The sequence below is a fragment of the Theropithecus gelada genome, chromosome 12 (assembly GCF_003255815.1).
Source record: "Theropithecus gelada isolate Dixy chromosome 12, Tgel_1.0, whole genome shotgun sequence".
Lineage (NCBI taxonomy): Eukaryota > Metazoa > Chordata > Mammalia > Primates > Cercopithecidae > Theropithecus > Theropithecus gelada.
The window spans coordinates 107,848,947-107,865,452 of record NC_037680.1 but is presented as its reverse complement, the minus strand read 5'-3'; the positions used below and the strand labels follow the sequence as shown (position 1 = coordinate 107,865,452).

The following is a 16,506-nucleotide window of genomic DNA, read 5'->3' as shown; positions in this document are numbered from 1 at the left end:
TTCTTGCTCCAGACCCATGGCTCTCGCAACCTGCAGATGGTTACTCACACAGTTAAGCAGCAGCAAGCACCAACCATTTCTTTAGCACCAGAAAGTTTAAGGCCTGGGCCCTACTTGTCAAAGCTTTTAGTGTAGGAAACCTAGGCCATTACCAGACAATGAGTTAAAAAAATTATGATGCATCTACTCAATGAAACACTCTATGGCATTCAAATGTCTAGGGCGGATCATAGGCAGATGTTCATGCTATATTATTGTTGGCAGATAAAAAGCAAGCTACAGAACAATGTATCATCCCATTCTGCAAAACAAACTACAGGCATATGAACATAGTTTTACTATTCATAGAAAGAAGTCTGGGAGGGAAATTTCTTTTTTATATTTCTGTAGTGCTTGAATCTTTTACCATGGACATGTATTGTTTTTATAATTTTCTTTCAAGGGACTTTTTAAGTGACTTTAAGATCTGTTTAGTTATAAAAACAAAATGTAAATGCATGGAATGTTATATAATAGAAAAATAGCTCCAATATAACAATAGAAGAAACACTACAAGGCACTAAACAGTTGGTTGCATTTTAAAACACAAGTTTTCAAGATGTTTCTCTGTGACCTCTGTTTTGTATAATATACCTACCTCTCTCACTAGTCCAAGTAATTCAGATTCATGAGCCAGAATGTCCCCCATATTGAACTGTTACTGGTAATTAATTCTCACAGCAAAAATCTCTAGAAGGCAAAAATATAAGAGCTTTCATTTCAACCACCTGTGAAACCACAAAAAGGTGGTTGTGGTGAGCAGAATAATGGCCCCAAAGACATCCATGCCCCAATCCCCAGAACCTGTGAATACGTGAGGTTACACAGCAAGGGGGAATTAAGGCGCAGATGGAATTAAGGTTGCTCATCAGCTGACCTTTAAATTGGGGGGATGATCCTGGATTACCCAGGTGGGCCCAAGGCAGTCACAGTAGAGGGAGGGGGGCAGACGGAGGCAAGAGCGTCAGTGTCAGGATGATGAGGTGTGAGAAAGACAACAGCCACTGCAGGCTTTAAAGGAGTGAAAGTGGCATAAACCAAGGAGGGTAGGTAGCCTCCAGAAGCTGCTCCAGAAGGCAAGGAACAGATCCTCCCAGAGCATCCAGAAATGATCAATCCCCGCAAACACCTTGGCTTTAGCTCAGTGAGAGCCATTTCAGACTTCTGACCTCCAGAACTAGAAGATAATAAATCTTTTTTGCTTTACACCTCTCAGTTTATGGTCATTTGTTCTGCAGCACTAGGAAATACAATGGCTAAAGTCAAAAGAAACTCTTCCTACTCTTTCTACCAGCCCTCCCTCGAGGTGTACCCAAAGCAGTCATTCCCCACGGCCCACATCCCAGGCTCAGCCCAAACCAGTTGCCTGTAACCCCAGAGGAATTAAAAAGTCTGGACTCTAATGCTCACCATGCCATTCACTGGCACCCGATCTGGGGCAAATCACTGAAATGCAGAGCCTTTTTACATCTATAAAATTCAGAATGTATCAGAACTCTTCCAATTTTTTTTTTTTTTTTTGAGATAGGATCTCACTCTGTTGCCCAGGCTGGAGTGCAATGGTGCGATCATAGCTCACTGCAAGCTAAAACTCCCGGGCTAATGCGATCCTCCCTCCTCAGCATCCCCAGTGGCTAGGACTATAGGTGCAAGGCACCATACCCAGGTTATATATATATATATATATTTTTTTTTTTTTAGGAGAGACAGGGTCTTACTAAGCTGCCAAACTCCTGGGTAATGCAATCCTCCAGCCTTGGCCTCCCGAAGTGCTGGGATTATAGGCATGAGCCACCACACCCAGTCAGATCTCTTCTGAGTCTGTAACCTTACATTTTTCTGGCAGTGCCTCCCCATCTCCTCTCTCTCCAATCCAATCCAATTTCTACACTTTTAACAATGAGCATTCTCCTCCTGCTTGGGACCCTCCTGTGGTTCCACCACCCTCCAGATGAAGGCGAGACTCCTTGGGCCCAACTCCCAAAGCCCTAGACAACGTGGCCTCTAACACACTCCCATTTGTTCTGTAAACCTGAGCCACAATGGGCACTGTGTGCTTCCTGTGGACACCCACTGAACACCCAAAGCCCACGCCTGCCCTCGTGAACTCTGGCTCACTGCCCTTCCTTCAGATACTCACGTCTCATTCAGGTCTCTGCTTAACTGTCACCTCCTCAGTCTTGCCCTGACCACCCTTTCTAAGAGGTCAGCCCATCACTTCTCAGCCCTTTCTGCTGCTTGATTCTTCTCAACAGTGCCTGGCATCCCCAGTGCCTAGACCAGTGCCTGGCACACAGTACGGACTCAAAAACACGGACAAAGTGGAAATTAATTCCAGACATGAAGAAAACAGTGCAAGGAAAGGGACAGAACCTGAAGGAGATGGGTACAGGGTTATTTTAGATGGAGTGGTTGACGGCCTCACTGGGAATGTGACATTTCAGCAAAGATTGAGTGCCTGGATCTGGGGAAGAGGGCTTTGCTAGGTCACAGGCCTCAGGCCGCAGACCTCTGCAGTCTTGGGGTATTGGGATGTAGCTAGAGGTGAGGCAGAGAGCAGCAGGCAATGGGGGGCCGGAGCCAGGTCAGGTGGGCCTTGCAGAGCTGGTAAGTGGCTTGGACATTAGGCTGAGAGTAACAGGAGGCTCAGAGAGAATATGGAGGAGGGGACTGACACCACCTGTTTTTTTGTTTGTTTGTTTGTTTGTTTTCTTTTTTTCCTGAGACAGAGTTTCCCTCTGTTGCCCAGGCTAGAGTGCAGTGACATGATCATAGCTCACAGCAGCCTCAAACTCCTGGGCTCAAGCAATCTTCCCACGTCAGCCTCCTGGGTATCTGCGCCTACAGAGTGTGCTGCTATGCCCCAGTAATTTGTTTTCTGGTTTTTTTGTTTGTTTGGTTTTTGGTGAGGTTTTTTTGTTTTTGTTTTTGAGACAGAGTCTCACTGTTGTCGCCTGGGCTGGAGTGCAATGGCACAATCTCAGCTCACTGCAACCTCCGCCTCCCGGGTTCCAGCAATTCTCCCGCCTCAGCCTCCCGAGTAGCTGATATTACAGGCGCCCACCACCATGCCTGGTTAATTTTTGTATTTTTAGTAGAGATGGGGTTTCACCATGTTGGCCAGGCTAGTCTCGAACTCCTGACCTCATGTGATCTACCTGCCTCAGCCTCCCAAAATGCTGGGATTACAGGCGTGAGCCACCCAGCCTTGGTTTTTTCAGAGACAGGGTTTCACCATTGCCCAGGCTGGTCTTGAACTCCTGGGCTCAATCCTCCCTTCTCTGCCTCCCAAAGTGCTGGGATTACAGGGGTGAGCCACCACGCCCGGCTGCTGATGTCCATTTTTTAATATGCATGTTGCCTGTTCTGCAGAGAAGACTGGAGGAGAGTGGGAAGAGGGAGATGAGTACCGCTCAGCCCATGCCATGAACGTCATTCGGATAAGCAAAAGGGGCCATGAGTGTTGTGAGTCCAGATGGAAAAGGCAGAAGAGGCACAGTCTGCAGACGGGCTGGTTGTGGGACATGAGGGGAAGAAGGGAAGGAAGAACCCTGGGATCTGAGCAGCTGGCCGAATAGTATGTCATTTCATGAGTCAACGAAAACATAGGGAAGGACTGTTTTGAGGTCAAACCAAGAGCTCTGTTTTGGCTGTAAGTCTGAGCTGCCGGTTAGACATTCCAGTGGAGGTTCCGAAATGGTCAGTGGGTATTATAAGAACTAAAGAAAGAGGAGAGAGGAGAGAAACACGAAGGGTCACTCAACAGTCAACAGGTTTATTTCAAACCTGGGAGGGACTTCCAACCGAGTTAGGTCAGAGCCACACTCTCTTACAGACTAAGAGTTTTTAAGGATTCAGGGTGGGAGAGTTTATCAGAGGCTTGGACTGCTTCTGTCTCTTTGTTGTGCTTATCTGGGAGGGAGAGTTGTATGTCTGTTCCCATACATCTTTCTGCAGCTGGAGGCGTACCCCGCCAAGTCTGCTTTTAGCTTCCCTTAGTAGACCTGAAGGGAACAGAATGTCCTTATTAGGGCCCACTGTTATACTGAGGCCCATTGTAAGAGGGTGAAGTTTGGCAGGTACCCAAGAAACAAACCTGTTGACTGTCGAGTCACCCTTCGTGTTTCTCTCCTCTTTCTTTAATTCTTACAGATACATGAGCCTGGAGTTTAAGGGAGAAGCAGGAACGGCATTCAGAGGGATAGCAGAGAATATGGGTGCTGAGCAAAGACACAGATTTAGTGATTAGAAATGAAATAGGCTGGGTGCAGTGGCTCACACCTGTAATCCTAGCACTTTGGGATACCAAGACAGGCAGATCACCTGCGCTCATGAGCTCGAGACCAGCCTGGGCAATGTGGCGAAACCTCATCTCTACAGAAATATAAACATTAGCCAGGCGCGGTGGTGCATGCCTGTAATCCCAGCTACTGGGGTGGCTGAGGCAGGAGGATCACTTGAACCAGGGAGGTCGAGGCTGTAGTGAGCTGGGATCGTGCCACGGCACTCCAGCCTAGGTGACAAAGTAAGACCCAGTCTCAAAAAAAAAAGGAAGCGAAACAAGAAATAAGGTGTGGTGGCTCACACCTGTAATCCCAGCACTTTGGGAGGCCAAGGCAGGTGGATCGCCTGAGGTTGGGAGTTTTGAGACCAGCCTGGCCAGCATGGTGAAACCCCATCTCTACTAAAAATACAAAAATTAGCCGGGCGTGGTGGCAGGCACTTGTAATCCCAGCTACTCTGGAAGCTGAGGCAGGAGAATCACTTGAATCCGGGAAGTGGAGGTTGCAGTGAGCCGAGATCACGCCATTGCACTGCAGCCTGGGCAACAGAGCAAGACTCCATCCCAAAAAAAAAAGGAAAGAAAGAAACAAGGCCATCAGCTGCAAGTAAGAAGCAAGGTGACAGTTTGGAAAGAAGTGAGGGTGGGAACCAAAGTAACTACAGCAACATGGCAGGGTTGCTGGTAGTAGAGTCCATTTAAGATCTCTAGACTGGAATCTAAAATAGAATCAGTCTGCACAGTTTTGCAGCTCTTCTCCAGGCACTTGCAGCTTTCTGAGTTTGGTTAACCAATGCGAGAGGTTCTTCTAGAAGAGAGAGGAAAGGGGAAACAGTACAACCATGATGGGACACTGGAACTAATCAGGTTACGAATGGGAGAGGGGAACACACATAAGGCGGCTGCAGGGCAGAGGAAGCGGTGGGGTCCGAGGCCTGCGGAAGGAGCCACATTCCAGTGAGCAGGAAAGATGGAAAGCAGTGGGCAGACAGTGGGACAGATGCCTGAAGGCAAGACTTTGAAGGTGACTAGTACTAAAAAGCTCTCAACCAAGGGAGTGGGTGGATGAGGAGGATGGAGGAAAGAGATGCCTGCAAGTAAGGAGGATGAAGAACTGGAGGGGCCAGGATGTGGAAACCCCCAAAAGTGAAGTAAAAGAGATGAAGGGACAGGCAGCCAGCCGGGTGCTAGAGGCTCCGAGGGAACTGGAGAGACTTGCCCTGGGAAATGGCTGCCTCAGGGAGGGCTGGCAAAGGTACAGTGTCTGCCATGTGCTTCAAAGGAGCTGGGGTTTGTGAAGGAGTGGGCAGTGATCTGGAAGCAGCAATGAGGAGCAGGCAGGACACCTCCCCACGCACCAAACCAGCCCTGCCAGATGCAAAAGGTGACAGAAGAAGGCAGTTGCTGTTGGAGGACACCCACCTCTCCAGCCTTTCTCTGGACCTATGCCTCAAATCCATCCACCTTCCCCCTACCTTCTCCTGCTCCTTGCTCCCTTCCACCAATCCCACATTGGACCCTGCCAACAGCAAACTCCTGGCCATTTCCCCACGCAACAAGCTCTTCCAGGATCCTAAGCCTGTGGTTGATGTATGTTCTGAACCCCAGGTAAACATGACTCATGATTCCAAGCAAAGTCAGACTTAACCCCCTTCAAGAAGTCTTCCATGAACAACCCCTCCCTTCTTTCCCTACCAAGAATTTTTTTATATTTTTATTTTATTTTATTTTTTTGAGACGGAGTTTAGCTCTGTTGCCCAGGCTGGAGTGCAGTGGCAGGATCTCAGCTCACCGCAACCTCCACCTCCCAGGTTCAAGTGATTCTCCCACCTCAGCCTCCCAAGTAGCTGGGGTTACAGGCATGCGCCAGGACGCCCAGCTAATTTTTTGTCGTTGTTGTTGAGACGGAGTTTTACTTTTGTCGCCCAGGCTGGAGTACAAAGGCGTAATCTCGGCTCACTGCAACCTCTGCCTTCCAGGTTCAAGTGAGTCTCCTGCCTCAGCCTCCTGAGTATATGGGATTACAGGCGCCCGCCACCAACGCCCAGCTAATTTTTGTATTTTTAGTAGAGACAGGGGTTCACCACATTGGCCAGGCTGGTCTCGAACTCCTGACCTCAGGTGATCCACGCGCCTCAGCCTCCCAAAGTGCTGGGATTACAGGTGTGAGTCAGCACACCTGGCCTAATTTTTTTTATTATTTTAGTAGTGATGGGGTTTCACCATGTTGGCCAGGCTGGTCTTGAACTCCTGACCTCAGGTGATTCGCCCACCCAAAGTGTTGGGATTATGGGCATGAGCCACTGTGCCTGGCACTTCTTATAACCTGTTCACAAAGACAGGGAGCTGTATTTAAATTTTGTATCCCCAGAACCTAACAGAGTGCCTCGTAAGCAAGAAAGGTACTCAAGGCATATGATGAATAAATGAAGCCTGAGCTGAGGGGATGGCATTTTAAAGGCCCTGGAACAGGAAAAGTGAGTTTGTGAGAATTTGAGCTCCTTCCAACCTCAAGGCCTTTGCACATATTACTCTCTCCGCCTAGAACACTTTTCCCTCTCTTCACCTGGTTAACCACTGTGCCTAATAAACATCACCTCCTTAGAGTAGTCCTCCGTAAGCCATTTAAATAGCATCTGCTGTGATCAACTGTCATTGAACGTGAGTGCTGCTGGGTATCCTACTACTCTGACATTCTTAGAAATTACAGAATTGGCTGGGCGTAGTGGCTCACACCTGTAATCCCAACACTTTGGGAGGCCGAGGCAGGCGGATCACCTGAGGTCAGGAGTTCAAGACCAGCCTGATCAGCATGGTAAAACCCCATCTCTACTAAAAACACAAAAATTAGCCAGGCGTGGTGGCGTGTGCACCTGTAATCCCAGCTACTAGGGAGGCAGAGGCAAGAGAATCGCTTGAACCCAGGAGGTGGAGGTTGCAGTGAGCCGAGATTGCACCACTCCACTCCAACCTGAGCGACAGAGAAAGACTCCATCTCAAAAAAAAAGAAAAAGAAATTACAGAATTTTCTCTAAACTTTCATATCATAATAGGTATCATTTATTGAGGGTATATTGTATGCCAGGCAATGTGCAAAATGCTTTACATTTAATCTTCATAGTAAACCTGAGAGGTGAATGTAGTTTGTATTTTCCCATTCCAGATGAGCCAATTTGAGGCTCAGGAAGTCTGACACACTCCCAACAGCCACAGTAAGTGACTAAGTGGCTGATAGGAACCACTACACAGTATTTCCCCAAAGTCTGGACCACCTAAATAAGAATCAGTTGGCACCCTTGTGCAAATGAAAATCCCTGCCTCCACCCTGGTCTTACTGAACACCATGGCAGGCACCATGCCCAGAAATCTGCCTTTTAAACAAGCTCCCTGGGTGACTTTTATACACTCTCAAGTTTGAGAACCACTGCTCTCCTCCATGCAGAAACTAAGAAAAACTTTTCCAGTCACACTTGGGGACTGCAGTGGCAGCTTTTGAATTCCTACATAATAAAGATTTAGGGCCTACAAACGGGTGGGATTACGGGATTTGTATGGAAGCCGAATCTGCATAGCACGCATCCTGTTTTCCCTTAGATTAGGTGAAATCTGGACTTCACCTGGGTGCCTGAGAAACGGGGCTAGCAGATGGAGATTATGAGGGAGATCTAAACCCCGGGTAACCCGCTCGCACCGCCACCACCAGCTGGACGGGTTGGGGGTCCCCCTCCAAGTTTGGCCCGCTGCAGCAAAGATCAGGGACTACTGCTGCAGCAAAGATCAGAGAGTACTTGCGGGAAGCAGCTGCGCCCGTCCTTGCTTGGGATGTCCAGGAGGCCGCCTCGGCCCTCACCGGAGAAAGATCCCTGGACCGCAGGCGAGAAGTGGTAGCATCCGGCGGCGGCGGAGCGGGCGCGTCACGGTTTTTCTCGGAACAAGAGGTCCGCAGAGCCTCGGCCCTCCAACCCCACCGCTGCTCCTCCCAGCACCAGGACGGCGGGCTGAGGGTGACCCGGCTGCATCCGGGGACGCGCTTACCTGCTGCTCGGCCGCGGACACTCGCGCTCACCCAGCCCGGCCGCCACCTCGGCAGCCGTCACCCGGGCAACCGCTGCCGCCACCCCGGCATCATGTGGGGCGGCGCAGCCAATCGCGCGGAGCGCTGCCGGCGCAGAGCAGCCTGGGAGGGAAGGTGGGCGACCCCGAAACGTCCTGGCGGCGGAAGTGAGGGTCCACGGCGCAGCAGTGTCCGCCGTTCACGCGCGGGGTGTGCGCGTCTCGTGCGGTCCCCTCCACCACTCCACTTTTGTTCGTTCGTTCATTCATTCGTTCATTTCCCCTTCGTTACGCCAGTCACTGTGCCGGCTCTGGGGATGAGCCGGAGCAGGCTCAACCCCTTGCCTCAAGGAGCTGGTGGTCGCGTAGAGAACACAAACCAGGACCGTGTGGTGTCCGTGGGAAGAGTCAGGCGTGGGACCTGGGACCACCTTAGAACCAAAAGTGACGCCCAAGATATGCATTGAAGCTCCGGGCACCAGGGTCCCGCCCCTTGCAGCAGGTTCCAGGGATTTCAGAGAAACCTTTTGTTTTCCATGTGACATGTGGGCTTCTAAAAATAAATCAGGAGCACCCGTCTTCCCTCTCTTTGCACCTGATGCTTTTGAACTGAAGTTAATCAGTACTGAATGAGCACTTGCTAGTCGCCCAACTTAGTGCTGGAGGGTGAGGAGGAGGAGGTGGCCATGGATGGAAAAGCCCTCCCCTCCAGGCGTTGAGGTTCTGTGGGAATCTCCCGTTGCCACCTCAGTGTTTCCACCTCCATGCTTCCAAGAAGGAGGAGGCTACCAGGGCCAGAGACAGGGAATGGGGCACGGAGAAGGTAGGTCAGCTCGCCTTTGAAGAAGCCCTAAGATGGGCTGTGGCCACCACCTCCCCAGTCCCCAGCCCTGCCAGTGGATTGTCTTCCAAAAGAGAAAAAAAGCTGTATTTAGTAGAAGAGAGCCCTACCTTCTGTCCAGGTAATATGGATTGAAAATAAATCTTCAATCCATGGCCATAATATTTATCGTCAACACAACTGTATGCCAGGAGTTGCCAGACAAAATACAGGACACACAGTTAAATGTAAATTTCAGATGTTTTAGTGTAAGTAGATCCCAAATACTGCTTCATTTTATTGTGCATGTAGGATGTTATATTGTTCTGTATTTTTGTTTGCAAAACGTGCAGCCTGTATGTGTGCCCAGCATTGTGCTAAGTGAATCATATGGATTGTTTTATTTAATTCTCACACCAGGCCGGGCGCTGTGGCTCACACCTGTAATCCCAGCACTTGGGAGGCCAAGGCAGGTGGATCACCTGAGGTCAGGAGTTTGAGACCAGTCTAGCAAACACGGTGAACCCCCACCATCTCTACTAAAAATACAAAAATTAGCTGGGCATGGTGGCAGTGACTATAGTCCCAGCCACTCGGGAAGCTGAGGCAGGAGAATCGGTTGAACCTGGAAGGTGGAGGTTGCAGTGAGCTGAGATCAAGCCACTGCACTCCAGCCTGGGCAACAGAGTGAGACTCTGTCTCAAAAAAAAAAAAAAAAAAAAAGTTTTTAATTCTCACACCACATCTATGAGATGAATAATATTTTCAGCATTTTACTGATTGACAATGTTGTTATTAACATGAGCCCTGTGCTCTTAGAAAATAGCCATATTAAGAAATCTCAGCCACCCACCCTCAAACCTTTTGTTTTCTAAAATCCTCCACACTTTTGTGTTCTGGGAAGTAGCTTACCAGAAAGAACTACCCTTCCACATATGACTTCATCCGACTCACTGTCCTCTCTTTCTCATGCCTCCCGTATGATGCACGGATGACCCCCTTGTTTACCTGTGACAAGGACAAATGCAGACCTTTTCCTTTCTGCCCGAGCCTGCTGGCAAGGCCAAGTACAGACCTTTCAGCTTCTCACTCTTTGTCTCATGGTTGATTAGCTGAGATTACAGCTGTCTGTTTTGTCTTTGGCAAGATAAACAACATGAGGCATAGGGGATTAAGAAACTCCTCAAGTTTACACCGCTGAGGAGACCAGGACTAAACCCAGGTCTCTGTGTCTCTGGACCCTGGGCTCTGAGCCGCTGTGAACACCCCTCCTGCTTTGCTTTCCCTCCTGAGTGCATTTGCCTGACTGCTAGGATTATGGTCATTGTGGTGGCTATTGTCTTTGTCTGTCTATCTCCCCTCTCCCTTCTGGTAACATACTCCACTCACCCCATCCCTGACCACAGGATGGGCAGATGGTCCAGACTGGACCAATCTTACCCCATCCCTCTGGCCTCAGTGATGGGTCCAGGATGGGCATATGAGCCAAGCAAAGCCAATGACAGCCCTTCCCTGGGATTTTGCTGTTGAAGTGTGGTCAGGTTATTGTAAAATGAGACTCCAGGGCAGCCTACAGCCTTCACTACATGGGAAAGACTAAGAAGGTGAAGCCATTACCTAGAGAAATGCAAAGAAAGTGCTGGGGGCATCAAATCCCTGGTCCCAGGATCTGAGTTCTCTGGAGCTGCACTTGTTCTTATAGCTCCTCCAGCATCCTTCCAATCAACTGTCTTTTTTCTTTTTTCTTTTTTTAAGACAGGGTCTTACTCTGTCACCCAGGCTGGAGTGCAGTGGTGCAATCTCAGCTTGCTGCAACCTCTGCCTCCTGGGCTGAAACAATCCTCCCACCTCAGCCTTCCTCATAGCTGGGATTACAGGCATGTGCCACCATGCCCAGCTAATTTTTGTACTTTTTGTAGAGACAGAGTTTTACCATGTTGCCCAGACTGATCTCAAACTCCTGAGCCCAAGCCATCTGCCTGCCTCAGCCTCTCAAAAGTGCTGGGATTACACATATTACTGCATCCAACTTCAACTGTCTTTTTAATTTCGACTGGTTTGGACCTGCATGGTGGCTCATGTCTATAATCCCAGCACTTTGGGAGGCCAAGGTGGGAGAATTGCTTGAGGTTGGGAGTTTCAGACCAGCCTAGACAACACAGCAACATCCATCTGTACAAAAAAAAAAAAAAATCCGTCTGTATAAAAAAAAAAATTAATTAATAAACTTGTTCAAGTTGGGTTTCTGTCACTTGCAACCAAAAGAGGCCAGATGAATATAAACTAATATAAACATAATTTCTATGTCTGAGATAGGAAAAACCAAACTGACTGTTTTTACTCTTCTCACACTCAACACTTTTTTTTTTTTTTTTTTTTTTTTTTGAGACAGAGTCTAGTTCTGTTGCCCGGGCTAGAGTGAAGTGGCACAGTCATAGCTTGCTGCAGCCTCGACCTTCCGGGCTCAAGTGATCCTCCTGCCTCAGCCTCCCAACTAGCTGCTGGGACTACAAGCACGCACTACTATGCTCAGCTTTTTAATTTTTTTAATTTTTTTTTTTTTTTAGAGATGGGGTCCCACTTTGTTGCCCAGGCTTGTCTCGAACACCTAGGCTCAAGCGATCCTCCTGCTTTGGCCTCTCAAAGTGCTGGGATTACAGGTGTGACACAACGCTTCTGACAGCAGATGTACGGAGGTTTTTCCCTACACACTAAGCAACTATCCAGCAGACACTAACTGATTGTCCTACAATTCAATTCTGATACTAGCTAATGACTGGAGTTAGAATCAGATCCCATAGGTCAAAGGCTCAGTCCCACAAGACTGTCCCCTACCTCAGATGCCAGTCAAAAGTAGCAGTTGTCATCTATACTTCTAGCCAAATGGCTATAAATGAGGGTTCCATTAATTTACTAGGATGGCTTATAGAAGGAAACACATGTACTGGCTCATTATAAAGAATGTGACAAAGGATACAGATAAACAGCCAGATGAGGCAGTACCCAGGGCAAAGGATGGGGGCGCAGAGCTTCTATGCCCTCTCCAGTTACCTCCATGGTTCAGCAGTCTAGAAGCTCTTCAAACGCTGTAGTTCAGGGATTTTTACAGAGGTTTCATAACACAGGCACAATCGATTGTTGTTGTTGTTATTATTATTATTATTATTATTATTGAAACGGAGTTTCGCTCTTGTTGCCCAGGCTGGAGCGCAATGGTGCGATCTCGGCTCACTGCAACCTCCGCCTCCAGGATTCAAACGGTTCTCCTGCCTCAGCCTCCCAAGTGGCTGGGATTACAGGCATGCACCACCATGCCCAGCTGATTTTGTATTTTTAGTAGAGACAGGGTTTCTCTATGTTGGTCAGGCTGGTCTCGAACTTCTGATCTCAGGTGATCCGCCTGCCTCGGCCTCCCAAAGTGCTGGGATTACAGTCGTGAGGCACCGCGCATGGCAGGCACAATCGATTATTAACTCAATCTCTGGCCTTTCTTCCTATCCCAGAAGATGGGGATGGGGCTGAAAGTTCCAAGCTTTTAACCATGGCTTGGTTTTTCTGGTGACCAGCCCACCAAGAGTCATCTCATTAGAATACTAGATGTTCCCATCACCCATGAAATTCCAAGGATTAGGATCCCTCATCAGGAGCAAGGGACAAAGACCAAATAGAACAAAAAGATCCACCTAGTGCCCCTATCACTCAGGAAATGACAAGAATTTTAGGAGCTCTGTGCTGGGAACCAGGGGCAGAGACCAATTATATTTTTCTTTTTCTTTTTTTTTTTTTTTTAGATGGAGTTTTGCTCTTGTCATCCAGGCTGGAGTGCAGTGGTGCAATCTCAGCTCACTGCAACCTCTGCCTCTTAGGTTCAAATGATTCTCCTGCCTTAGCCTCCCAAGTAGCTGGGATTACAGGCCCTCGCCACCACGCCCACCTAGTTTTTGTATTTTTAGTAGAGACAGGGTTTCACTATGTTGGCCAGGCTGGTCTCGAACTCCTGACCTCAGGTGATCCGCCCGCCTCAGCCTCTCAAAGTGCTAGGATTACAGGCATGAGCCACTGTGCCTGGCCTAATTATATATTTTTCTTATTTCACAATGTCATATCAACTAAAAGTGGCCTCAGCAATGGGGGTGGTGGTTCATTTTCTTATAGTAAATACAGAAGTAGCTAGCTTCTTACCAGTAGCTCAAGTTGTCAGGGATCTGGGTTGGTTTCTGAATTGTATCATCCCTGTGACTAGGAGTGATATGGAACAAATAGGTATGGTTTGATACAGTTTAAAAATTATTAAACTGCTATAATTCCTTAGTTACAATTTAAGACTTTCTTCAAATCCTGAACAGTTGTGTAATGCATAATGCAAATATTAAGGTGGAAAAATCTCTGAATCAATCTCAGTCTATTTAACTTATTCGATGTGTTCTGGTGGGAGTACAAAGGATACTTTTGTCACAACAGGCAAAGCTGCTTAGATCTGAAGCTTCCTCCAGGAGGTCTCTAGGTTGGCTCTGCTGTATATATTCCGTGAGTTCATAGCAATACTTTGAACCAGCTGCCTCAACTTCCCCACTCTTAGGACCTGCCAAAGCATCACATTTGGCCCAAATGTTCTTGTTTGAGCACTCCAGTTTTCCCAAAATAGAAAACATACTGCCAATGGGCCCAAGATGACTTTCTAAATTGTTTAATTATGAAAATTTCAAACATATGCAAAACCAGAGGATAGTTTAGTGAATCGCCATACACCCATCACTCAGATTCTAGGATTATAATGGCACTGGTGCTGGGAAAAACTTAACCTCAAATTAAATACTTGGAATATGCAGAACACTGTAGCCAACATCTTCAGCCTTGCATTGGACATCAAAGGGACTGACGGAGCCCTGCATTCCGGTGGGGGACACAGCTGATTCTTCTGCAGCCTAGAGCCCTCTGTGGGCCCCAGCCCTGAGCACTTTAGGGGCAAGAGGCCACACTCCTCTGTGGCCTGCTACACACAGTTCATGAATGAAGTCATCTTTGCAGGCATAGCAGGCATCTTCCTGGCTGCTGTCTTCATTGGAAGGCAGAGAGCTGAGACCACAAGCAAAGAGGGAGAGTTGGTAAACGTTACTTTCCTGAGTTGCATGAAAGGGTGAAGCCACCTAAATCAAGCACAGTGAGCCCCACCCACCCAGGCAGACCAGCGGCCAGCTAGACTAAACACAGTTGCCTCATCCGGGAGCTCCTGCAGGGGGAGTTCAGACCAAGACCGTGTTTCTGAGCAAGCCCAGCGCCTGGATCTAATCAGTGGGTTGGAGGAGGAACGTACTGAAATGCCTGGCATAAATCAAGAGATGAATTACAAGACACTGCTTAAGCGAACAACTTTTCCTTCCAGGAAAGTTGGATCTTGGTCGCTGCTCAAAACTCATGACGTGTGGGGGATGCAGTTCCATCCATCTTCCCAGCCCGGAGACCATGTAGAGGTGGAGGAACAGTTGTCTCCCAAAGGCTGCTTCTCCTCCCACTCCCCTTCCCAAAGCTGTTTATATCTGGAAGCTGAAGATTTCTTGGAAAGAGAGCACACCGGGTGGAAATACTCATCTCCCGAAAGAGCTCTCGGTGGGCGGTAAAGCAGGCAACCCCTGAAAGTCACTGAGTAGCCACCGTGGCCTCTAGTGTGTGTCCTTCCTCCCCTGTCCCAAGGATGTGAGCCGCATCACTGCCCCAGTTGTTCTGTGGCCTGGATGAGGTTGGCAGAAAAACTCAGGCCTCAAAATGAACATCTGGAAGAGCAAGACTGGATTCCCAGGTGGTTTCCAAGCAAGCACACTTGGAGAGATTGCTGGGGCTTTCATCAGTGGTGTTCATAGACATAGACACTTAAGACTTTTCATGAGGACTGTCACTTTCTGAGCAAGTTTAAAAAAGCACATCACAGGGCGCAGGATGTTAGCCCAGAGGGTGGCATGTTGGTTTAAGCTGGAGGAATAGATGCTAAAGTGACCACATTTGGGTAGTTTCCTGGCAGGTCAACACACCTGGGTGACCAGCAAGATGTGGCACACAGAAAGCGTCTTTTTTTTTTTTTTTTTTTTGTGATGGAGTCATGCTGTTGTCACCCAGGCTGGAGTGCAATGGCACAACCTCAGCTCACTGCAACCTCTGCCTCCCTGGTTCAAGTGATTCTCCTGCCTCAGCCTCCTGAGTAGTTGGGATTACAGGCGCCTGCCACCACACCCAGCTAATTTTTGTATTTTTAGTAGAGACGGGTTTTGACCATGTTGGTCAGACTGGTCTCAAACTCCTGACTTCGTGACCCACCCGCCTTGGCCTCCCAAAGTGCGGGGATTACAGGCCTGAGCCACTGTGCCTGGTCCAGAGAACATCTTTATTCATGTGGTCATCCCTTCCTTTCAGAGGCAGAAGGGATTCCTGCAAGCCACAAAGCATTTCCTGGCCTCATTGTCGACTTAGTCTAAACACTAGGCCTTCTTGCCCCAAGCAAACGTTGCATTACGATGATTACTTTTGCAGTTAGACCCACGTACGGTCTAGAGAGGGGGTGTGTTTGAGACAAAGCGAGAACTTAGCTAACAAATGGTTGGTTAATCTTACCACTAAACAGAATTCATGCGACTAGAGGGTGCACATAGTAACCTTAACTCTCCCTTCACCCTTCTCCCCACCTACAATGAATGTCCCATGAGATCTGCTGAACCCAAAGTCAAGGGTACCCTGTAGAACTCCTTTCTGCTCCTGTCTTTTACTGGTGACAGAAATTTGAAACTGAAAGAGAAACCATAGGCCTGTTGAGGAGGGAGTTTGGAAGGATGGAACCACTACTGCCGCATTACCCAAGAACTTGCTAGAAATGCAAATCTGGGGCCAGGCGTGGTGGCTCATGCCTGTAATCCCAGGACTTTGGGAGGCCAAGATGGGCAGATCACTTGACGTCAGGAGTTTGAGACGAGCCTGGCCAACATGGTGAAACCTCGTCTCTACTAAAAACAGACAAAAAATCAGCCGAGTGTGGTGGTGGGTGCCTGTAATCCCAGCTACTTGGGAAGCTGAGGCAGGAGAATCACTTGAACCTGGAAGGCAGAGGTTGCAGTGAGCCGAGATTGGGCGTCACTGCACTCCAGCCTGGCCACAGAGCAAGACTGTCTCAAAAAAAAAAAAAGAAAAAGAAAAAGAAAAAAATTAAAAAAAAGAAAGAAAGAAAAGAAAAGAAACGCAAATCTTCTGGCTCAGCAGTCTGGGTGCCTCTGCTGGAACTCAAGGGTCCTAGACAGGGCCCCGGCAGCATCTGCAGCCAAGAAAGCCC

At 48.4% G+C, this 16,506-nt stretch overlaps 1 protein-coding gene across 5 annotated transcripts in view; it reads right to left on the bottom strand.

Moving 5' to 3' along the window:
* ARMC9 (armadillo repeat containing 9) overlaps window positions 1-8,508 on the bottom strand; it is a 181,235-nt gene extending 172,727 nt beyond the window's left edge. For 2 of the 5 annotated variants that reach the window (XM_025405229.1, XM_025405233.1), the window contains exons 1-2: window positions 8,357-8,508; window positions 638-729 (exon numbers count right to left, since the gene is read on the bottom strand). In XM_025405229.1, coding sequence (XP_025261014.1) covers window positions 638-688 — 51 coding nt within the window. In that variant the 5' untranslated portion in view covers window positions 689-729; window positions 8,357-8,508. Of the gene's footprint in view, window positions 1-637; window positions 730-8,109 lie in introns of all 5 variants that reach the window. The other 3 variants (XM_025405232.1, XM_025405230.1, XM_025405231.1) reach the window with 3 other exon arrangements.
* Between the last annotated feature and the right edge of the window lie 7,998 nt (window positions 8,509-16,506).